This window comes from Betta splendens, chromosome 19 (genome assembly GCF_900634795.4).
Source record: "Betta splendens chromosome 19, fBetSpl5.4, whole genome shotgun sequence".
NCBI lineage: Eukaryota > Metazoa > Chordata > Actinopteri > Anabantiformes > Osphronemidae > Betta > Betta splendens.
This window is the reverse complement of record NC_040898.2, coordinates 8,006,659-8,030,945: the sequence shown is the minus strand read 5'-3', so window position 1 is coordinate 8,030,945 and position 24,287 is coordinate 8,006,659. Positions and strand designations below refer to the sequence as shown.

Sequence of the window (24,287 nt, the reverse complement as noted above, 5' to 3'; positions counted from 1 at the left end):
ATCCTGCATCTGTTAGTAATGCTTCATATTATAACCAGCAGTGGGTCAAATTTCAAGAATCACATAATTAATAGTGCTTGTGTTTTTCCCAGGATGCCGTTCAGGCAGCCGAGCGAGCGACTAAATACAAAGAAGAAAATCGTCAAATCCTAAAGGAGAGCATTGAAGTGGCTCCATACACGGCCAAGATCCAGCGCTCCAGTGACCCCGGGCTGGACAGGGACAGGGAACGGGAGAGAAACAGAGAGCCCACCTTCCCTGTCCGGATACCGGCTCTCGCCTCCCCCAGCCCCAAGGCCAGCCACCCCCACCCCCACCCCCACGTCATCCAGTCGGAAAAGAGCAACTACTACATGACGCTGTCCAACAGCGTGGTGAATGAGCCTCCGAGGCTGTACTCCTCCAAGGAACTCAGCTCTTTGTATGAGAAAGTGTCTGCACCGGGTGTTGTGGCTGCGGTGCCCAGCCAGGGCCCACTTCCCCTGGGCAGCTACAGCTCCAAAACCTCCCTTTCTAAGCCCCCTCCCCTCATTAAGCACCAGCCAGAGGGAGGAGAGGGTTTAGCAGGGAAAATCACCGAGCAGCTGAGCCAACAGGTGACGTCGGTCCAGCAGCATCAGCACCACACGGGTGCGGACAGAGTGGAACGCCGCAGCCCTGCCATTTCTCCATCCTCCATCTCCTCAGCAACCAACCACCACCACCATCACCACCACCACCCGCAGCAGCAACAGCAGCAGCAACACCAGCATCGGGCTATGCCGTCCCTCCACCGAGCGCCCGTCTTCCACCCCCCCACACAGCTGGCCCTGGAACGGAAAGAGGCGGCCGAGCGCGAGAAGGAAAGGGAAAAGGAGAGGGAGCGAGTGGGTTACGGGGGACGCCTGTCTCCGCCAACCCTCACACCCATTCAGCCCGTTAGCTTATTAGCCGCTGGTAGCAAAACGTCGGCGGAGCAGCAGAAACCTCCCACGCTGCTGCCTGAGCTCAGGGATGTCAAAGGTCACGGAAACGCCGCCATAGTCACGTCTGTGGCCTCTGCGGACGTCACGACTTCATCAGCAGACGGGTGGAGAGCCGGGGAGGTGATCCAGGAGAGACGGGGCTTGTACTCCGGGGACAAAGGAGTGCTGAGAGGAAAGCCCCAGGCAGCCATGGCATCGGTCATTGTGCGTCCGTCGACATACATCAAGTACGACAACCCTATCAGTTCTAACAAATCTGGTGCTGTGGTCCATAAGGAGCTCGCACAAGGAAGGTTTTACCCTTCCAAGCTTCAAGGGGAATGTCCTAGGCTAGGAGAGAGTATCAGAGAACCCGGAACAGGCAGGGTCATCCAGCCTAACGTACACCTGGACGATTCGTGTGTCCAGTATAAAAGGATTTCTGAGAATGTGTGCAGCATACAGGGGACTCTCGGAGCCAGTCCCACGAACTCTGTGTGCAGAACTGCAGTTTCGGCCCCATCAGCGTTTGCCAAGCAGAGTAAAAGTGGGACGGCCACTCCAGAGCTGGGCTACTCATTCCTAGCTTGGGGCGAGATCGCAGGCCATAAAGCTGCGAGCGGTAACCGGGGGCTGAGTCATTCAGGACCGGGAGAGCAGGAGGGCTATAGCTCACGCACCACATCACCAGGAGGGTCGTTGCCACCCCCTAGTCCATCAGGGACCCCCTACCCCAGTCCGTGTCTCACTCCCACACCTGGCTCTGTTTCTGGCTCCGGCCAGCCTTTCTCTTCTTCCTTCGTTCACCTCAAGAAGCACAAAGCTGCACTGGCTGCAGCTCAGTCCAGAAGCACCCCTGCTCCCACACCCATCACATCTGGGACCTCCTCCTTGACGGTGGATTCAATTCACACATCTCCACCTTTACCCACCTGCAGCCAAGCCTCCGTGTCCCTGGTAGACAGTAGTAGCAGTGCCTCTTCAAGTGGGACCACAACATCAGGCAAGTCCAGTCCCCTGCCGAACGGTCAGCCTTTGGGTTCGGTCTCGACGAACAGCAGTCAGCCCATCAACTATCACAAGTTGAAGAAAGCCTGGTTGACCCGCCATTCAGAGGAGGACAGGAACACAACTGCTACCATAATCTCCACCAGTATAAAACCAGAGAAACCACCTAGCACCACCACCACCAGCATAAACAACACAAGTAACACAACAGCCATGTCAGAAATGATCAAGCCCTGTACAGTCAACCTCAGCGCCTCCACCTCCAGCGAGGTGGAAATGAGCAAAGAGACTTGCAGCAAAGGTGAGAGAGAGAAGCAGCCAGAAGAAAAGGTCGGGGGAGCGGCGGCAGCGGCAGCAGCAGGAGGAGGAGGAGGAGGAGCGGGAGGAGGTGGGGAGGAAAGGAAGGCAGCTGCTGAATCCAGAAGAGGGAACAAGCGGCCGTACGAGTCCGGGTCAGAGAGCGGCGGCGACTACTCTGACACCAGCGAGAGCAAGATGGAGGGACGGGCCAAGCGCCAGCCCAAACCCACCTACAAGAAGAAGCAGAATGACATGGCCAAGCGGAAAGGGGACAATGAAAAGGATGACGACGACGTCAAGCCCAATGGAATCTTCAGATCCGCTCGTGAGAAGACCAAACTGAAGCTGGCCAGCAGCAGTAAGTGTAATGTGTTTACAGTGTTCCTCTATATCCAGACACAGCTTGCTCACGCGCTGACTGATGCTTCTCAGACGGAATACCGCGCTCGGTGCTGAAGGACTGGAGGAAGGTCAAGAAGCTGAAGCAGACGGGGGAGTCCTTCCTGCAGGACGACTCGTGCTCGGAGATCGGGCCCAACCTGCAGAAGTGTCGCGAGTGCCGGGCCGTTCGCAGCAAGAAGGGCGAGGAGCCGACCCACTCCCCCGTCTTCTGCCGCTTCTACTATTTTAGACGGTAAATCCACAGTGCACTAGCCACAACGCGTGTAATATTAATCACATGTCTTGTTCAGTACGTACCGGCCCTTTGTGTTTCTTTCTCCCGTACGCCATGTTACTGTTGGTGCACATATTAGTCCCTTGTGGACTCGCTCGTGTTGGATAAGCCGCAGCCGCACTCTGGGGTCTAACTGGGTAAATCTGCCAAAAGGATTTTCTGCTCTATAATCTCTTCCTTGCTGACTCACTGCAGAGCTGCCGCTGCTGCAGAGTCTGCTCCATCACCCCACCGTCGCCCCCACCCCGTCTAATTCTTGTCCTCTTACCTTATCTAACCTTCTTCCTGTCTAAACCGCTACACCTGGGTTTAGAAACATTCATCTGGGTTATTTGGCCACTGATGCAGGAATAGCACCTGCCCTACTGCGTCATCAACTCATTCATTTGCTTTTTAAATCTGACAAATGCTGCATTTTCTACATGTTTTCATTGTGATGCATATACATTTGCAAACAATATCTTTCCAAGGCTGGTTTCAAACAGAAATATAATCACCTGCTTCCTTCCGTCCAGTCTTTCCTATAGTAAAAATGGAGTCATCCGCATGGATGGCTTCTCCACTCCGGACCAGTATGATGATGAGGCCCTGGCTCTTTGGGTCCCAGGGGTGATGGAGGAGAGAACCCTGGACCAAACCACAGCAAAGTACATCCTAAGCTTCATTGGAGACAAGTTTTGCCAGATGGTTATGACCGAGAACACTGCAGCTTCGTGGGTGAAGAAGGACGGTACGTCATTTTAAAATCGCTTTTATTTTCATTTTTCAACTTGTGTCCTGTTTGTAAAATGGAGCATTTTGGTGTTTTTCCAGCCAAGCTTGCGTGGAAGCGAGCAGTGAGGGGGGTGAGGGAGATGTGTGACGCCTGCGAGGCAACGCTCTTCAACATCCACTGGGTCTGTCAGAAGTGTGGCTTTGTGGTCTGCCTTGACTGCTACAAGGCCAAGGAAAGAAGGAGCTCCAAAGGTCAGTACGACGCTCGGACATGCAGGAGACCAGCGGGCTGGCTGTAATCACAAAGTCTCGCTTGCACTCACCATAAAACTGGTAATTAACCAGCTTGAGCCTGAATTAAACTCCACATTAGCGGTAGCTCCAAAAGGTCATAGTCTAAAATGTCAAGTTCTGCTTATATTGATAGAGCTGCCCACAGAAATGTGCTCTACCTGTTACTTAGTAGTTCCCTAAAGCAGGTTGGATGAGTAATGTGTTATTACAGCAACATGATGTGAGTTTGTTTCCTTCTGTGGCCAGATAAAGAACTGTATGGTTGGCTGAAATGTGTGAAAGGACAACCCCATGATCACAAACACCTGATGCCAACGCAGATCGTACCGGGCACAGGTACCGTACCCCCGTCTCCTCATGGTTCCATGATGTTGGAGTTCCTCAGCTGCAATGCGGTCTGTTTTACATCAGTTCACTCAGTGACTGATATAAATTGAGGTTAAATTGTGGGAGTTTTAGATTTAGATTTTTATCATCAATCAAATGTTTATAATACTATTAATAATACTAATGTCTCCGAATCATTGACTTGTTATTCATATTAAGTGCCATTAAATGATTAACTCTGCTCCATCTTCCCAATGTTTTAGTTCTGTCAGAGCTGGTGACCTCCATGCACTCTCTGCGTGAGAAACACAACATCTCCTCCCACTGTGTCTGCACGAACAAGCAGAACTTCATCACCAAACTACCAGCGACCAATGGAGTCTCACAGGTACAGAGCGGTCGGCCTATAGGGATGGTGCTGTCACAAAGTACTGATGTACACCATCAAGGCTTATGGATTTAAATTGAGTTCAAATGTGCTGCTTTCCTCCTCTCCTGCCAGGTTCTCCAGAATGTCCTGAACCGCAGTAACAAGCTGTCCCTTGTGAAAGCTGAGCCAGGCTCACTGCAGAACTCAGATCAAGGAGGAACCAAGGCAGAAACCAACGGCGGTGGCGGCTGTGGAGGCTGCAGTCCAGGCAGCGACGGAGAAGGCGCTCCTGTCACCCCGCCAGAGTCCCAGTCGCCTCTCCACTTCCTGGCCGACCTGGCGGAACAGAAATCCAGGGAGGAAAAGAAAGGTTAGGGGAATGTGAAGAAGTACTGAGCTTGTAATTGTTGATATGGACCAACAATCCAATCCTGGAGTGTGATCGATAACCTTCCTCTCCTAACTTTCTATCAGAAAACAAGGAGTCAGTGTTGCTGGGCAAGCCACTAAAGGAAGACAAAGAGGGCGACAGCCTGGAGGTCCTACAGCAGTGTAAAACCACCTCGCTGGTAGCGAACAGTGCAGAACAGGGCTCCACACTCAGAGACCTGCTCACCACCACAGCAGGAAAGCTCAAACTGGGCTCCACTGATGCAGGAATAGCTTTTGCCCCAGTCTACTCTACTGCTTCACAGGTACAGTAAACACATACATTGTTGTTATGCGTTCAATGAGTAGCTGGGTTCAAAGAGCCGAGTTCCTGCTCTGGTATTGAAATGTTGTTTTTCTTTTCCTTTAAAGCCTAGAAAAGGTGGTCGGACCATGCCTAATATTCTCGATGACATCATCGCTTCAGTAGTTGAGAATAAAATCCCCGCCAGCCGCCAGAGCATCACTAGCAAGTTGTCAATTAGACAAGAGCCTGTCACTCCAGGTGGCAACACCACCACTACCACCGCCACCACCAACAGCACCCCCCCAGCTGGTACCGAGGATGCCAAACCCGACAGGAAGAAGCCTGCACCGGTTCCGTCGGCCGTGTCGGAGGAAACAACCAATCAGTACCCAGACATTCCCCACTGCTGGCTGAATGGCAAACAGCTGCTGTGGCTCAAAGACCACCGCAACCAGAGCAACTGGAAGCTGTTCAGAGAGTGCTGGAAGCAGGGGCAGGTACACAGCCGCCGTCATGGCGACAGTATCACGCCAAGTTAAGTAAGGGGGTGATCTGTGTGAACTTCTTGTGCTTTTGCCTTTGCACAGCCCGTGCTGGTGTCCGGGATCCACAAGCGGCTGAACGCTGGTCTGTGGAAAGCCGACTCGTTCAACCAGGAGTTCGCCGACCATCAAGGCGACCTGCTCAACTGCAAAGACCAGGTTTTATCCAACTCTGGGATCAAGGAGTTTTGGGATGGATTTGAGGACATCACAAGTGAGTTCTTACTGTTCTGTGTGATTGATTAGACAGCTGCTTAGGGGCCGCCAGCTGGCACTGATTTGGTCTTTATGGCTGCTTTAGAGCGACCTAAGTCCAAGGATGGAGAACCTATGGTCTACAGACTGAAGGACTGGCCGTCTGGAGAGGAGTTCATGGCCCTCATGCCCTCAAGGTACACAAGATACACACAACTGAGGAATGTAGCTCCTATTAACAATTACAGGCGAACTGTGATGTTGAATCTAGACATTATTACTAAAAAATATAATATAAAGAGTGTAAAGAGTCAGTTGACCTACCTCTGTTGTCTGTTGCTTTTTTTTAAGATACGATGACCTGATGAAGAACCTACCTGTGCCAGAGTACTCTGATCCAGAGGGGAGCCTGAACCTGGCCTCCCACTTGCCATCGTTCTTCGTCAGGCCCGATCTGGGGCCGAGGCTTTGCTGTGCCTACGGTAAGATGGAACTTAAGGTGGCGTTGATCAACAGTAGTGCTACATGTGTTATTGTTCTCTCCAGCACCCACACAATGTGTTTTTCGTCCGTTTTCCCTGTAGGTGTGGCTGCTTCTCAGGACCAGGACTTTGGGACTGCCAGCCTTCACGTGGAGGTCTCTGATGTGGTCTCTGTTCTGGTCTACGTTGGAATAGCCAAAGGCAACGGAGTCCTGTCCAAAACTGGTAAGACGGGACATAGTGTAACTTAAAAGGTTTTTGTATCAGTGAAGAGAAATGTTAGTGTGCTTGTCCTTGTGTGAAGGAGTCTTGAAGCGTCTGGAGGAGGAGGATCTAGATGAGGGCGTTCGAAGGAGACTCAAAGACTCCAGTGAGACGCCGGGGGCGCTGTGGCACATCTACTTCAACAGGGATATGGTTAAAGTCAAAGAGTTCCTGCTCAAGGTCAGGACCCTGTTCAACACATTTAGTAAGTGAAAATGTAGTCAGTGTGACCTCACTAAATACCCCGCTCTCCCCTTTCCCCACCGGCTGCCTCAGCTTTGTAAGGAGCGGGGTTTGGATGTGTCTGTGGACCAGGACCCGATCCGAGACCATCCCTGGTACCTGAGCAGGAAGCAGCGCCAGCGGCTGCTGGATGAGCACGGAGTCCAGGGCTGGACTGTCGTTCAGTTCCTGGGAGACTCTGTTCTTATACCGGCCGGTTCCATGTACCAAGTATGTAATACACACACACTGTCCCCTCTCATGAATCCTCTGATTGGATGAGTAGATGGACCTCACGCTGCTTCTTCTGCCTCTACGTCAGGTCCAGAACCTCCACAGCTGCGTCCAAGTCATCAACGACTTTGTGTCGCCTGAGCACGTGGCCAACTCCTTCCAGCTGACCCAGGAGCTGCGGCCCAGCAAGGAGGAGGTCAACTACGAGGATAAACTCCAGGTACCGACTGACCGTAGCTCAGTGAACGCGTCGCCAGGATGCGTCAGTGCAGCAGTCGTCCCCTTCACACACTCGTCACTGAGACTTTGTGGACTTTTGAATACACTCCACACTCTCCTCCTCCTGGAGTGTTGTTAATGAGGTGTGAGTCACCCTGTATCTCCGGTGTGACTGTCACCCAGTGCTGCCGCTGCCAGACTGTCGGGCAGAGGCAGCTGGATATGGGTGTTACACAGCCCTGTTCTTTGAAGCAGCTCTGCCGCTGATCAGTGAGGTGCTACATGTGCAAAACGAAAAGTCCTTTATCATCAGAGCTATAAATAGTGAAAATCTGTAGAATCATTTTGGTGCAGTGTTCTGCAGAGGTGGGTCTGTAGAGTGCTCTCCGGAGTCACAGCTCCCTGTCCAGGATTCTTCTGCTAAATGTTTTCCACGTGGATGTTTGCTGCTGATAAATGTTCAGAGTTTTGTAAATGTAGCGAATCAGCAGGATTCAGCATCGGGTCGGACGATCCTCAGCATCAGTTCCGATAAAGCACTGTTCTCCTCCTCCCCCTCCCCAGGTGAAGAACATCCTGTACCATTGTGTGAAGGAGGCGGTGAGCTCCCTGAAGAGAAGCTCCTCTGAGGAGGATGAGGAGGAGGAGAACTCATGACATCCCCTCTGCCTCGCTGCGCCTTCTACGCAGGGACCCGTCTCCCACCACGTCCTCCACTTCACACGGACGACTGTGTTACGTGACCGTGACGTCGTGGACTCAGGTGGGGGGGGGTGACGGTGCACTGACGGTAACCCTCAGCCACCGTCGGTGTTTTCCCGACTCCACAACAGCGAGGACGGGCGGTGAGGGAGCGAGAGGACGCCTTATGAAGCCACCGCGCCACAGCGACGGAGGCTCGGCCGCGACGACGACACGCACACCCAGGCCTCGCACCCTCCAGACGCGCTGAATACAGCATCACCAGCAGACAACTGCTAAACTGTCACACGTGACGTTTTAAAAATAAAGAAAAAAGACAAAAAAAATGCAAGTTTCAGGGAGCAGCGTCTGCCCAGGTGCTCCCTCGTTTGTTGTTCCTTCTGTATTCGTCCGTTTCCTTCTGTTCTTCTTCTCTCTGTCTGTTGCTGTGCTTCGATTTCTTTTTCACAACCGTGTTTGGTTTTTCTCTGTGAAGTTGTATTTATTTTAAAGCTATATGATGATGCAGTGTTAGCATTGCTGTAAATGTGACTTGTACAGTTTAACACATTTTTTTTTTTGGTTTCCAGTTGTAATACGGCTCTACTGTGACCGAGGACACACACACACACACACACACACACACACGCACGCCAGCTAATGCCTGTAAATTTGGGAACTATTACTGCTCTAACGTCCTCATGCCATAAATACATTTTTTAAATGAACTGCCAAACTATTGTAAAAAGTGTGTACAGTCGTATTATGTAAAAACAAACAAAATGGCTTCTACACTTCAGCATTTTATGACAGAGTATTGGCTGTAAAATGTAGACCTTTACAAAAAAAGATGTAATTTATTTAAGAATGAATTGTCTTGTTTTTGTTTTGTTAAGATTTACTATGGTGAACTTTTGAAGTTAAGATAAAATAATGACGAATTTAAATATAAAGTGTAAATATATACATATATACATTCACTGAGGTATTTTTTTAAAACATGGCTTGCTTCAATTTCAAATTTTAAAGCGCAAGTGTTACCATGCTTTGTACATTGAAGTTCAAAAAGGGTTTTACAGTTTCCATTAAAATGGATTTATCAAACATCTGGCGTGGTGTTTGTGGAGCTTGAATGAACATATGAATGAATAAAATTAAACATAAATACCATAATAACATTGTCACAAATATTGGCTTCATTCAAGAATTAAGGTAGGAACCAACCAACTGGTAACGGGTACAAATTTAATTCAGATAGAGGAGTTATACTTGTAGATTTGAAGTCTAAATGTCCTCTAAGCCAGTGTTTCCCAACCATTTTAAGCTGCATGTCCCAGACAAAAGAAAGCTTTCCAAAAATGTCACAGAGTATATTAATAGAACAAATCTAACCTCGGTCTACTTAAATTAAACAGGCCGTATTTACTACTTTGTCCTTTCAAATACTACAGATATATTCATATCCATCAGTTGTAGCCGTCATGCTGGGAGTGACTACTTGTTTAGTGTGACAGCGCCCCCTAGTGGACCCGCGTGTAATGGTTGCGTCTGTCACTACACGCCGCTTGGCGAACCAATCCGGAGAAGTTGGATCATAATAATGAAAAACAGCTGATGGTCTGTCATGGCACAGTGGTGGAAAAACGCCGCTCTAAACTGTAAGTAAAACTGTCACAAGCGCTTCAATATCATTTATGTCTGAATTAAATGATGATTTGTGAAATAAAACTCGCTTTACATCAGGATGAACCTGGCGAGAACGTTCTCTCCGCTGATTGGTCAGATGTGTCTGTCTGTCCGCAAGAGCAGAAAAGTAAATACTGTTCGGGAAGAGGGACTCGGTTGTGCGCATTCAAATCTGATTACTTTGTTCACACCCGACCAAACGAACCGCACCAAGAGGAAAAACGAACTTGAGTTCGATTCAATCGAACCAAATGTTGTAGCTGTGAAAGCACCCCCAAACTTACTGGCTCAGTGGGTCACTGGTCTGGAACTGTAGCGTGAGGAAACGTGCGATGTTAGGACTTGACCAGAAGAGGGCGCTGTTGAGCCACGCTGCTCAGTGGACTGGGCTACACACACATCATCTCATGGAGGCTCTCAGAGACAGGTGGAGTGGGCCAGAACCGAGGTCAAGCCTTGATGTGGAAGTGCAGGAGTCAGATTAATTGCATAACCTCGCGTGTGGCTAATGGTTTAGATGTGCTCCGTTGAATCTCTCGTTTGTTTTCGTGCGCGTGTCACAGAGAGACTGCTGACATGACTAATGCTGGGATGGGATCAGCTCCCATTCATCCTCGCAAAGCTGAACTGGAAACACACACATTGTCCTGGTTTCCCGAGAGTTAACTGGAGAACCAGTGAGTTCATGCACAGGTCACTGTTATTATTTCGCTTATTATTTCTTTTGTTTGCTTCCTGTTTCTTTTCATACGTTTCTGCTGCTTCTACATCTCTCTCTCTCTCTCTCTCTACTCTCATCTCTGCGTCTCTCTCCGCTCTCTCGCTCCTCTCTTCTCTCTTCGTCTCTCTCTCTCTCTCTCTCTCTCTCTCTCTCTCTCTCTCTCGCTCTCTCTCTCTCTCTCTCTCTCTCTCTCTCTCTCTCTCTCTCTCTCGCTCTCTCTCTCTCGCTCTCTCTCTCTCTCTCTCACCTGCATGGTTGTGTTTATAGGTTTCTTTATCTGTGTATGTTGCTGACTTCTTGCAGCAGCCTCCATCTCCTGTTCAAAGGGAGACGAGGCGTCATAAATCGCGTGCGTCGACAGCTGGCCGTTTCCTGCTGCTCCTCCCTGTCTGAGGCTGGAGTGGAGCCACCAACCAGTGGCACCCAGGACAACGGTCCACGCGTACCTGCAGACAGGAGACGAGCTGCCGGTTCTGAGCCCGAGCAGAACTCACTGGTCTTCTCTGGTTAGTGATGGTGGTTGCATTTGGGTTTTGGACCCCCTGAGACTTGAGACTTCACATTCAGGAGGGGACACATGATGCCAGGATGCACTATGGGAAAAAGACAGTGAGGGAGATCTGTGTGTGTGTGTGTGTGTGTGTGTGTGTGTGTGTGTGTGTGTGTGTGTGTGTGTGTGTGTGTGTGTGTGTGTGTGTGTTTGTGTGTGTTGACCTTGGTCTCACATTCCTCTGCTGCTGCTTCATGCTGTGTACATTTCAAAGCGTTAAAAAGCATGAAATTGCACACCTGGGTTAGCGAGAGGCTGCAGGAGGAAACTCTACGCCTGCAGCTGCGAGGAGGAGCGCACTCACGCGTTCCAAGACGTGACGTGACCCGACCCGACACCGAAGCTGCCCCTCAGTGAGCAGGAACCAACACAAAGCTGGACTCGGCTCCGTGCTCCGGTGATGATGCAACTCACAAAGTGTGATGTCACATGTTACTGATGGCTGTGGGAATAACCGGACAGCGGCTCATATGATGCACAGCTTTGGACTTTTGTTTTGTTTCTTGTTGTAACGCGACACCCTGAAATGGCCGAACGCTGACTCAGCATGTTATGGCCTCTGCTTCGCTATCACACACAAAGCCCAAATCATGTGTGCAGGAAGTGAAGTACGAGCACAGGTTCTTGCATCATTAAATATCATCAGCATCAAACATATCATCAAGTATCTACAAAAAAAGAAGTGTGTCTGTGTGTTTTTGGGGGGGGGGGGGGGGTACATATGGCAGAAGGGGACAGGAGAGGTAACGGGGGTAATGGGGCAGTGGGTTTGGGAGGCTGGGTGGGGGTTAAGGCTACATGGAGAGGGCTGGGGTAAAATTGGGGTGAGGGTTTAAGTTGAGGGCAGAGGGGAAAGAAAGGAGAGGAGCTGTGTGTGTGTGTGTGTGTGTGTGTGTGTGTGTGTGTGTGTGTGTGTGTGTGTGTGTGTGTGTGTGTGTGTGTGTGTGTGTGTGTGTGTGTGTGTGGGTTTAAGAAGAGGGCAGACAAGCCTGTGTGTTCCTGTCCTCTGAACGACCCCCTCTGCTTCCATACGCCAGCGGCAGGCGCTCACCTTAGTGTGTGTGTGTGTGTGTGTGTGTGTGTGTGTGTGTGTGTGTGTGTGTGTGTGTGTGTGTGTGTGTGTGTGTGTGTGTGTGTCCAACCTGTGCAGGTGAGGGCCTTCTCTTCTCCACGTGATCCGTCCCTCTCGTTCGATCGATGACATCATCATGAACCTCTGTCTCTCATACCTGGTGACTTGTTGCTCTTCTTCTCTCTTCACCTTTGAGGAACTTGATTCAAATCCAGACTTGATTTTCATTCCAGACATGAACACATTGATGTTGCTGCTCAGTCTCTATAGTAGCGGTGCCACTCACCACAGCGGCACCTGCAGCGTTGGGCGGCGGCCGCGGAGCAGACGGACGGTTTCACGCTCGGCAGCGTCAGACGGGGACATTCTGCAGGAATCTGACTCCAGCTGGCAGCGGCTGCAGGAAGAACAGGTGTGTGAGAACACGAGGTGGTGCTGTGTGTGGAGAGTGTGGCGGCCAGTGGAGACGGGGGCCGGCTCCCACAGTTCCCAGTTGGACGAAAGACAAGATGTGAACACGATTTTGACAAGAAAATATCAAACATTTCATAATAATGATTAATTTTTAATTAATTAATAATGATAATTGTCAGCGTGATTCAAGTTCAAATGTTACATAATGTCAAAGGACACACACACACACACACACACACACACACACACACACACACACACACACACACACACACTTAGAGTCTATATTGATAAATTCTGAAGGAGTTTGACTTGCTGTTTATTTACGTGTTTGTCACTTTGGTCACATGACTTCCTGGTCACGTCGCAATTTTAATTCCCGTGTCACTAGATTTTGTTTGAGACCTAATTTATTTAGGTTTTTTGTCAAAATGGCCCAAAGATATTTAAAGGTTAATTTTTTTCATAGTACTTTCCCCAAAATGCGCGCTCAACACACACAGAAGTCAGATTAATGAGATCTGCTGAATGAACTGTTGCTGAACTCTGCGTGACTGTGGTGGTGAAAGAGCAACACACACACACACACACACACACACACACACACACACACACACACACACACAGTAAATAGCTTTGGTCGTGAAAAAGGCAGATGTTGCAGTGTGTGTGTGCGTGTGTGTGTGTGCGTGTGTGTGTGTGTGTGTGCGTGTTAGCTATGTGTGAAGTGAGTGTTTATGTGTACAGCAAATGGTGGCTCCTGCGCTGTGCTGCTCACCACACATCGCTCATCAGTTTGCTGTTCACCGCTGTGTGGGACGTGTCCCAAACCTTTTACTGTGCACGGATGAGTTGTGAGTCTTCCGACATACAAAAGAAATTAAACACTAAACTAAACGCTGTGTGTCGCTGTCCTTTCAGATCCGAAATAAATGAGTCAAATCAACACTAGCTCGTGGAAATGTGAGCAGAGAGGTTTGAATTCCAGTCACGTCAGTGTGTGATCCAGGAAACAGAGGTAAGTGTTCATCTGCCACTCACACCACAACAGTGTTGATGCAGATGCAGAAAGCAACATCAGCTGATCGTTACTCTTAGCTTAGTATAGCTTATTTTAGCTTATCTTAGATTATTTTAGCTTAGTTTATCTTATTTTATCTTATCTTAGCTTAATTTAGCTTAGCGCACCTGCTGCTTTCTGATTAAAAGAAATGTGTGATTAATGCTTTGGTTTTACAGGACGTCCCCTTACTTCACAGACGCATGACAGAAAATGACATAATAATACCAGTATAAAGATTAAAATCTATCTATCTATCTGAGCTCCGTCATAACACGCGCAGCAGAGCCGTGATGAGCTCCTACCAAACAGGCACAAAGGTCGGGCAGAGGTGACCTGGAGGTTAGAGCCTGGATGGAGGCCGAGAGGCCGATGGGTGGAGGCAGAGCAGGGGATTCAGGCAATGAGGACGTAGACAAACTCCACCAAACGAACGACGAGCTTCTTTATGATGATTAACTTAATACTTGAATTATGCTATTGTTGTTTAATATTAATATTTTGTCCACGCCGGTTGCTAACTGAAGGAGGGCAGCCATTGTCGCGTCGGGGTCTGTGCTGTTTATTACCTCACCTCTGTGTTTGAGCGGCCCCATGTGTGAAGGGCGTAAAACAGCTTCCTGGGTCGCTTCGCTTTTGACCCCGCTCTCTCTGTGGGAGGTGGAGTGAAGCGCGGGGCTAAAAGGTGAGCGCTGTCTCCTGAGACGGATACGGACACATGAGGGGAGATGAAGCCCGCTGATGGTCCCAGCTGGAAAACCAGTCAGGAGAGACTGGGAGCTCGGGAGGCGGGACGGGACGTGTCCAAATAGCTGCACGTAGATGTTGTTGATACAGAGAAGCAACTGTAATGTAACTTAGTAGTAAATGCACCTTTAGTTTGTATTTACTGTAAAGCCACTGGAAAAGCCGACATGACACTCACCTCCACCCGCTGACCTGGAGTCAACCTCTGTCTTGCTAACCTGTATTTATTGGCCATTAAAGGCCAATAGTTCACTCATACCCTGACAACTCTGATTTATAGGCAGATTCATCACAGTGTGTTGCTACACACACACACACACACACACACACACACACACACACACACACACACACACACACACACACACACCTTCTGCTCTGAAACACAAGAGGATGCAGATGGATGGATGGAAGAGGTGATGGGCAGGTGAACTGCAGCAGACAGCGTCAGGGAGCCGGGAAGCCCGCTTCACGTACACACACCACGGCGTGATCACAGACATGTAAAAGAGCGCTTTGATGCCCGCGTTTGTCTCCGCGTCTGCGAGGGTGTGAGCTCTAAGTGATGAGCCATTAGGCAGGAGTCAGGTTGTCTGCTGGCGCCTATTGTTCCCCGGCTTCCTGATGACCCTCGCGGAGCTGTTGGTGTGTGTGTGTGTGTGTGTGTGTGTGTGTGTGTGTGTGTGTGTGTGTGTGTGTGTGTGTGTGTGTGTGATGCAGTAGCTGTTTGTTTTTATGGACAACAGGGACAGGAAGCCCCCCTCCCACACACACACACACACACACACACACACACACACACACACACACACACACTATGGGGATATCCCAGATTCACTCACCTGAGCGATGCATCCAACATCTGTACAGGCAGAATAGTCAACACAAGGTTTTCATGCGATTTCATGCGTCAAAAATTTGTTCCCCTCTTTCTTTTTCACACCTGGGTTGAGTGATGCCATCTTGTTCTTTTCCGCCTCAACTAACCTCATAACAGCTTCCTTCTGGGCAACACAAATAGTGCAAAAGCAAAGTAGTGTGGGCTGTTGCAGAATTAGCCAGCATTAGCACGGTGATGTTAGAACCCCTCGCTCCTCATTCACTTTCATCAGCAGATCCCAGAAAGGCCGCTGAGCTGAAGCTCCACAAAGAGGACGGCGGCTCGCTTTGAAGGTGACAGTGAAAGATGGCCGGTGGCAGAGCAAACACCGGGACTATGATTGATCATGGGAATACACGGAGGCAGCAGAAAGTGAAACCGCATGATCGATGCCTTTGCACAAATGTGCATTTGTGTCTGTGGGTGTGGGGGTTTTGCGTGTATACGTGAGAGCGTGTGTGTGTGTGTATGTGTGTGTGTGTGTGTGTGTGTGTGTGTGTGTGTGTGTGTGTGTGTGTGTGTGTGTGAGGGTTCACACCCGACATCAGAATGTGTTTGCGGCGGCCACAGGTGCTGCAGCTCCTACTGGTCCAGCTAGCTGTGCTAACGTCATGCTAATTCCATGCTAACTCCATGCTAACGTTTCTGGGGGTTCCTTCAGGGGATGCACCTTGGTTGAACTGTAAGCTTACACCACCTGTCACCGCTCCGTGACGCCGTGCGCCTGCGTCGGAACCTCTAAATGGATTCCAGGCCTGGGCCTTTCTTCACGCCCACTCCGTCTTTCCGTGCTCGCCTGACTAGCGTCCGCGTCTTAGCTGCGCGAGGTCGTCGAGCTTTCTCTCTTGACGACGTCAGCTTGTTCACGTTCTGTCATGGAAGCAGATGTTTCCAGTGCGACTGTGTTTACGGGGCTATCGACACAATGACCTTTATTTCTTTCTTCCTCATCAAAGGACTAATGTGACACGGACCTGTTAGATCCTTTGGCCTCTCAGTGGCCTGCTAACACCAGTTAGCTCCTATAGCAGGATACCTGGTAAATAGCTTGTATCAGTGTTTATGATGGCATTTGAATGTAAATGTTGTGTCTCTCCCTTTTTCTTTTACTGTCGCTTGTTTAATGGCTCCTCACAAAAGTGGGAATGCTTGTAAAAGTTCAGTAATCTGACCCCGGTGACCTCCTCGCCCACTCTCATCCCACATCCTCCTCACTAAGCGAGAGTGGAGGTGAATCCAAATGGTTCTGGTTTAGCTCTGTGCGTTTGCGGACCGTCAGCGCCGTCCTGTCACCAGCAAGTTCGTGTGTTTGTCAGGAATGCGAATGCACCTGAACGGAGGATGCGCAGAAAGGCGACGCGCCTCGCCGGCTGCGTTAGGAATTCCAGCTATTCCCTCCAACCCGCTGGTAATAACTGTCATCGGAGGCGCAGACTAACAGAGTTCACCGCTGCGCTGAACTTTTGAACTTGAAGCATGTGGGATTGCAACAGGCTGCCAGGAAGAGCACAGTGTCCCCTCCGCCGAGGACGGTCACGCTGGAACAAAGCTTGTTTCCAACCTCCATTTGCAAATTTTACCATTTTATTTCTTGTGAGGAAATTTAGTGAAAAATGGAGCAATTCCAAAACCGCTTTATGGATATTTGTTTGTTTTAGGCTCCAAAAAAGCAATTGTCTTCACATATTCAGGGTCCTGTGTTTGAACTCGAGTCGGAGCCTCCATTCATTTGCAAGTGATGCTGCTGCGCTCCTTGGTAAACGCGGGTAAAGTCTAATCACGTTAAATAAGCGCTCTCTCCCAGGGCTTTGACCTCCGGTCGACCTGCTGAACTTGTCAACGGCCTCTCGAATTATGAATAATCACACTGGGCCACTAACTACCATGCTAACGACGCCATTAGCATCTCCTATCGGCCGCTCTCAGCAGGGGGCCCAGGGGCTGGGAGATGCTGTGCAAACATAAATTGGGGAATTAACGCAGCCTTTGACTTACATTGGCCTCTTCGCCACAGACACTATATGCAGAGTGACTCTCGCACGCAGTGGTTTTTAATCATCTCCCAGAAAGGACTTTGAATATTCATGACATCATGATGTTGATCTGCTGCTCTGCCTTCTGCATCTGTGGCCTGTAGGAACACAGAGTGCTGTAGTTGTCTGCTTCCTCCAGCCTTCGTCCAGTTCACAGCAGCGGTGCTTCCGTGCGTGAAAGCTCTGGCTTCAATAACACTACTTCACCAGCTATTACCTTGATTTACTCCGGACAATGTTCGGGCCCGAGCATCTAATTGAAAGCGAGCTGGTTTCAAACCTCTTTCAACACCGTGTTGTAAATTCACTACAATGGTCCCGAATGTAGACAAAAATGGCCTTGGCCCTGCGAAGTTTTGTCTCCGCTGGGCGATGTGAACAATGGAGGGACGCAGACAGCTCTTTAGAGCCAGAAGAGCAGGCAAAGTTCAGAAAGGTTCATTCACATCGTTCGAGGGCTGGGCCATCGGGGATAGGATGCCCGGGCATAAAGGTGTCAGCCGCAATTTACTATTAAAGTCACACTGTTATTCGCAGTGACTTACAATATGTGAAACAGTTCAGCATCTGTGCTCCCAATAACTGTGTGTAGCACAGTAATAAAGCAGAGCCAGGGACAACAGCACAATGCTAAGATGTGGGTTTGGACCGGAGGGACCGGGTGTAAATTAGAAGGGCACCACAAGGAGAAAACAATATGTGAACGGAGACAAGACACATCGACGACCACCACTCGGCTAGAGGAGGAGAACCTTAGGCGTTAGGAGCGCCTGTTGCTAGGCAACACACAGGATCTCAAACCCAAAGGCAGGGATGCGCTGGTGAGCCGGAGGACCGTGTTCGCGGCTCGGCATCGTCTCGGCTGCTGCTCAGGTAGTCCAGCGCCCTGAAACTGAACTTAGCAGGGTGAACTCTGATTCACCCTCCGTCCGCTCATCTGCCAGGGTCATCAGTCCTCAGCCCTGCTCTCCCTCTGAACCCTAGACTCCTAGATTCTGTCCAGTTTTCCTCTTCTCATTTCAACGACTCATTCAGCAACAACACAAGCCAGTAAAATAAATAGGCCCTGATCATATGACCTACATATTTGCTGCTCTTTCTCTTCAGGTGTGAGTCAGCAGCCCACTGTGTGTGTATGTGGATGTTTGAATGAAAATAGAGAAGAAATTTACCCCATAACACTTTTATTAAATAAAAGCCCATACAATAAAAACAAGTCACTTAAATAAGATGGGATCAGATACAGACTCCAGTTTATATACACAACCCTATAGACACACCTCTGAGCTGAATAAAGTCTTCCATGTATGTGGATAGTGCATCTTGTTTATTCATATATACAAATCCAAGGCATTCATGAGCATATAAAATGTAAAAAAAAAACATTTTCAAATCATCTAAAATATTTACAATTCATGCCAAACAAGCTGCATTGACACTTTTTCGGTCTTTTGTATCTCCTAAAAATACTCGAGTGCTTCCAAAACCTCCAAGTGCCTTGATTACAGTTCCCTCCAGATGGGGAGGAGAAACACATGATTTTAGACTTTTGGAAAACCTTAAATGACACTTTAGGAAACGCAGTCCTTACACCGAGTTTTGCGCGTAACTGGTGAACTTGGTTGGCAGATTGTCCACAGGATAGACGGTCGGTCCGGTCTTCATGGTGGGCGGCCCATTGAGGAGAGTCCAGTGGCACTTTGTGACCACCTCCACCAGGAGGACCTTCAGCAGCACCTTGGCGAATTCTTTCCCAACGCACATCCTGGAGCCGCCCCCGAACGGGATGTACTGAAACCTGGAGGAGTCGGCCGGCGGCTTGGCCATGAAGCGCTCCGGCTGGAAGTCCTCCTTGTTGGGGAAGATCTCGGCCACGTCGTGGGTGTCGCAGATGCTGTAGATGACGTTCCAGCCTTTGGGGATTTGGTAGCCCTGAAGTGACAAGGTGGAAGAATGAGCACGCTGGTTCAAACCCCCGCAGGGAACCTCGGACTCCTACTGAACGTGTGGACTTACGCCGAGTTTGAAGGTCTTGAGGGCCACCCGGAATCCCCCGGGAACCGGAGGGTTGAGCCTCAGCGTCTCCTTGATGACGCACTCCGTGTACTTCAGCTGCTCCAGACGCTCGATGTTCAGGCTGTGGATGTCTATGCCCTGCTCCTCCTGAGGCCAAAACAGAGAAACCGCGTTAGCCGCCGCGCGAGTCGTTTAGGTATGCGAGCCAGCGACTCGAAGCGGCACCTTGTCCTTCAGCTCCTGCCTCAGTTTATCCACGGCCTCCGGGTTCAGGCCCAGGAACATGAGCAGAGACGTGGCCGTGCTGGCTGTGGTTTCATGGCCCCCAAACAGCAGCTCGGTAGCAGACTCCTTGATGGCCTGGAGACAAAAACCACACAGTTAACCTCCAAATCGGGGGCTGATAACGAGCGCGATGTGCCTTGTGATGATGTCATGGGTACCTGCATGCTGAAGGGCTCCCCGCTCTGCTTGCTGCTGTCTATGAGCTGCTGCAGAGCATCTCTGTGGTTGGACCCCGTGTCGGACTCCTGCACCTTCTTCTTGATGTTCTCCTCGATCTTGGAGTGGATGAAGTTCCTCGCCTTCAGACCCTGGAGGGAAGACGGGACGTTAAGTTACGGCTGCTACGATGCACCCGCAAGGGGGGGGTGGTCACGCCTGAGGGCCGGGCTTCTTACCCTGTACAGTCCGCTGAACGGCACCTCGATGGGCAGAGAGAACAGATTCTTGATCATTTCCTCAAAAGCCTCCACCAGCTGCTGCTGGTCCCGCTGGATCTGCTCGGGCTCGAAGCCCAGCAGGATCCTCATGGCTATGCGGAACATGAGCCGCTTCATCTCTGGGTAGACCAGCGTGCAGGGGTCCGTGGCCAGCCAGCCGTCCACAGCAGCACGCACCTCCTCCTGGATTATGGGGATGTAGAGCTCCAGAGCCTCCCTGGAGAAGGCCCGCATCATGGCCTGAACACAAAGACCGGTTACGTTTTGTTCTTGTTTCAGAAAATAAAAAATGAAACTTTTGCAAGAAATTTAAATCACTGCGTTATGTTTTAATAAGACTAGTAGCTTCTGATTATCTACATGGAAAGTCAACGTGGGAGGGCAGCAAATACCTCAAGTAAACGGTGAGTAAAGATAATTTATTTAATTGGCGACCTTATTTTACCGTAATTACCCTAAAGGTCTGTGACTCGGGACCTTCTGAGCCTCGTCGGGTGATAGAATCAAACTAACCTACCTTTTTCTTGGTCTTGTGCTGGGCTCCGTGCAGGTTCGACAGCGTGTCCGACCCGAGGATGGCGCGCACGGACGCGGGCCACTGCGCGGACACGAGCTTGTGCTCGCCCAGCAGGATCTGCCTGACGTTGTCCGCGCCGCTGACGCGCACCGTGGGGCTCCCGAAGAGGTGCGTGCGGTAGACGTAGCCGTACTTCTGCCGCTTCATCCGCAGGAACTTTCTCCTCTGGAAACAGCGCGAGGGCGGTTAAACGAACGCGGAATCACACGTGCGGATGCTGCGCGTTGATGTAAAGTTCACTGTGGTCCTTTTTTTTTTTTTTTTACTAAAGACTCAAATTTATCCACACGTGGGTGCGAGCGTTTTCCCGTGGGAGGATGTTTACCTGGAGGATGAGCTGCAGCGTCTCCCCTATGAAGGGCAACCCCATGGACCCGGGGGGCAGCGGGCTCGGGCAGCCGGGGTCTCGTCCGCGGATCGTGTAAACCTCCCACAGCTTCACCGCCACCAGAAACAGCAGGACCGGCAGCACGATGGTGCACAGGAAGGTCGCGAGCAGCGCACTCAGAGCCATGCTTGCAGCTTCTTCCCGGGAACGACGCTCGGTTCAGGTGATCTGTCAGACACTGAGGCTCCGGGCTGCTCATCCGGCGGCTTTTATAGGCCGCCAGGGCTGCGGGCAGCCGGCTACCTTCTCCTCCCTCAGATAAATTAGTTCACACAAAGTTCATCTTTAATTGTGGGTGTCGCTCGGCCCCGCCTCCGGCCTGCGCTGGATGACTCGCTGCGCCATTTGTTCGTGGCGAGGGCCGCATCTTAATCCCTACCTCCCGTCGCACGCAGACAATCCGCGGCGGATTTCACTGAGGAAAAAAAAAAAAGGTGCTGACTCCCCCCCGAGACAATGGAAGCACGTCCCCGAGACGCCTTTGTTGGCAATAAGGCAGCTAGTTTACACACTCATTACCTTGTCTTAAGTCCCGTTTGGAAAGGCAGTAATCGTGCCCGCGGGGCGGCTCGCATTCAAGAGCAAAAAGCTTTTAAGCAGCGCATTTTCAGCTGCTACAGAAAACGGAGAAGAATGTCTTAATCCGTCTCCCCGTGGCTCTCGCTGGAGCCATTCAAAGGTAAACGCATGCGCACAGCCGGCCTTTTTTTTATCATTAATTGTATACACCTTAACTGCGTGATGGTTTCAAAGGCTGGACTATGTGACAGCCTGAGCTCAGCCTCCTGTATTTATGTTATGACTCCAATATGAGATCACGAGCTCTCAGTTTGCGCTATCTGTGAGACTTTAACCCGCTCCGTGCGCGCGCGTTATAAAAAATGACGATATCTCTCTCCGCGAGCGGGTTCAAACGTGGGTCAGCGGTGACAGGCGGAGGGACGCGCGCGCACACGCGCAAGGTTATCCCCCGGCTCGGAGTAAACACCGAGCACCTCGTTGCCTTGCGTTTATGACGTGCCATTACGCGCACCGTATATTATTACTCATACTGTTGCTGGAAGGAAGTGAACGTGCGAGCTCGGCTGCAGTTTTTCTCACCGATAGACGCGTCTCTGGCTGACGCGCGTTTTTTTTTAACAACGCGGCCCAAGACTCACCTCGGTGTAAAGCCACCGCAACTATCACCGTTACAGTCACACAAGAGGCTGAACATGTGATCTAATCTCCCATTATGAGTCAGTTGCAACATTTTTTATTTAGGAATAATAAGATGGGCTTTCACCTGTGTTGTATGAGCAGTTCCTCTAATACTGAATAATCCCTCTTGCATTATTTGTCATATAAGATTCAAACACATGCATTTTCAAATGATTTACTACAAATAGGCTTCAGGGCATTTTCCATCTGTTTACACTTGGTAAAACTTTACTTCAGTTACAATTCTCAATAAATATGTGTATAAGTCACCTGGAAGGAACAGTTTGATCCAGTGCAACTCTGAACTGGATATGACACATTGTTGTTCTTGTTATCTTGGCTTGGCTGAATAATAATAAGGAAAACCTTGTAAATATTCCCATAGCATCCGTGTATTTGCTCAGTGTTCTGGACACTGTGCTTGTTTAGGGCTTGGACCGACGGTGAGCAGCGGGTGATGCATGTTCAGGGTGAACGGGTTAGCAGCTGGAGGGGTTTTGACATCACAATGTGAATATGTGAAACAAGTTCTGCTGTCCAGGTGCGACAAAGCAGCGGGAGGAGGAACATGGGTGAAGGGAAGTTCAAGGGTAAGATCAGTTTTTGTGCCAGTGCAAACTCATCTCATGTGTCTTTGTGGCGGAAATGTCAACTAAATTATCAAAATGGGAACAATGTCTCGCGTATTGAACATTCAGGTTAATGAATAAACCGCTAATAGCTAAATCAACTACAATAAATGAATATACTAGACACCAGTAGTATGAGGCAAATAAAGCTGTGTAGAAGGAAAAACACCTTAAATACCTTACATCGATCTAAGCATAACTGTTTTCTTAATATAAGCGCTCACTGTAAAGTTTGATTAACTAACTGTACTCCGTGATTGTACCGTTTAGTTGTTCTGCTTAGTAAACAGCCGCCTCACACCGGAGCGCCACATTGAAAGTACGAAAAGTCTCTAAGTCAATGCGCACGCGCAGTCAGCGCAAGTGCGGAACCGCCGCGGCGAGTGCGCGAGCGCCGTGTTTGCGTCTCCGCCCCCAGCTCGCGCGCTGGCTGACCCGCTTCTGACCCTGACATCTCTGTGAACTCGCGCGCGCAACCAAGTTCACTGACTGAAACGCACTGAAACAGAAAGAGAGAGCGAGCGCGAGAGAGGGAGGGAGAGAGAGAGAGAGAGAGAGAGAGAGAGCGCTCTTTACAACTTTTGTAATACAGTATTTAAATAAAATGTTCATTGTTATTTTACACGTTGCACGTTTTCTCTAGAGAAATAAAAGCTCTAGAAAGTATACATATAGTTTATAAAAATACATTTGTATAAATTGCTTTATCAGCACTGTGTGTATCAGACAAAGATGTAAGGAAATATTACCGTCTACACCCTAAAATCACGTCTCGGCGCTGGAGAACGAGGTGAGTAAGATGCACTTATGCTGATTTACAGCAGGCTGTGTGGGAACTGGTCGTCTTGACTCCTGGGATTTGTAGTTAGAGGTGCAAATCTGAGGTGCATTCCCAGAGGGAGGAGGTCAGAGGAGTGTAAAGGCTCCTGGTTCAACACAAGGTCACTTGCTTCTACTTTCTGGGTTTCAACAAATGTTAATCTCAGCGCTAACTAATTACATTCAGAGCAAACCATGAGTGATTCTCATGTAATCTAATCAGACGAGTTAGTTCCAGTCAAGCTGACGCTTACAGTAGTCCTTAATGAAAAGACCTTTCAAAAGAAGCTGGATGGCAAAATATTTAAAACAACAATTCAATTAAAACCGAAGCTTCATTAGGGCTAGGAGGTAAAAATAAACCCGTTAGATTTACTGTAACACACAATTCCAGAGGCCTTAGATCAGACCCTGTGGCGTGGCTCCACACAGGAGTCTCCTCCTCCCGTCTGCTGTATTGTTGGAGGGACTGTGAAAGTTGTTTACTGCCTTGTTAAAGTGTTTGATCCCCGCACTAAAATACTTGTCACTTCTGTTGACACGCAGGAAGGACCCCCGCACCCACCCCCACCCTACACCAGCTCCACGCATTGACACAGGAACGCAAAAAGCGGTCGTTAGCTGG

The 24,287-nt window shown here is 49.8% G+C and overlaps 2 protein-coding genes across 7 annotated transcripts in view; one reads left to right on the top strand and one right to left on the bottom strand.

Annotated features, from left to right (window-relative positions):
• jmjd1cb (jumonji domain containing 1Cb) overlaps positions 1-9,254 on the top strand; it is a 59,018-nt gene extending 49,764 nt beyond the window's left edge. For 5 of the 6 annotated variants that reach the window (XM_029133325.3, XM_029133323.3, XM_029133321.3 and 2 more), the window contains 17 exons: positions 93-2,610; positions 2,685-2,886; positions 3,444-3,658; positions 3,742-3,894; positions 4,183-4,272; positions 4,527-4,651; positions 4,766-5,003; positions 5,108-5,328; positions 5,435-5,806; positions 5,897-6,065; positions 6,153-6,243; positions 6,398-6,528; positions 6,631-6,753; positions 6,833-6,972; positions 7,069-7,245; positions 7,337-7,468; positions 8,032-9,254. In XM_029133325.3, coding sequence (XP_028989158.1) covers positions 93-2,610; positions 2,685-2,886; positions 3,444-3,658; positions 3,742-3,894; positions 4,183-4,272; positions 4,527-4,651; positions 4,766-5,003; positions 5,108-5,328; positions 5,435-5,806; positions 5,897-6,065; positions 6,153-6,243; positions 6,398-6,528; positions 6,631-6,753; positions 6,833-6,972; positions 7,069-7,245; positions 7,337-7,468; positions 8,032-8,124 — 5,190 coding nt within the window. In that variant the 3' untranslated portion in view covers positions 8,125-9,254. The remainder of the gene's footprint in view (positions 1-92; positions 2,611-2,684; positions 2,887-3,443; positions 3,659-3,741; positions 3,895-4,182; positions 4,273-4,526; positions 4,652-4,765; positions 5,004-5,107; positions 5,329-5,434; positions 5,807-5,896; positions 6,066-6,152; positions 6,244-6,397; positions 6,529-6,630; positions 6,754-6,832; positions 6,973-7,068; positions 7,246-7,336; positions 7,469-8,031) is intronic. The other variant, XM_029133322.3, reaches the window with a different exon arrangement.
• Positions 9,255-18,405: 9,151 nt separating this feature from the next.
• Positions 18,406-21,313, bottom strand: LOC114846450 (cytochrome P450 26A1). Its single transcript, XM_029135390.3, has 7 exons — positions 20,952-21,313; positions 20,567-20,791; positions 20,008-20,289; positions 19,771-19,920; positions 19,553-19,687; positions 19,328-19,474; positions 18,406-19,243 (listed from the first exon to the last, which is right to left on the bottom strand). Exons 1-7 carry the CDS (start codon positions 21,138-21,140, stop codon positions 18,899-18,901), a joined length of 1,473 nt encoding a protein of 490 aa, XP_028991223.1. The 5' UTR covers positions 21,141-21,313; the 3' UTR covers positions 18,406-18,898.
• Positions 21,314-24,287: the final 2,974 nt, after the last annotated feature.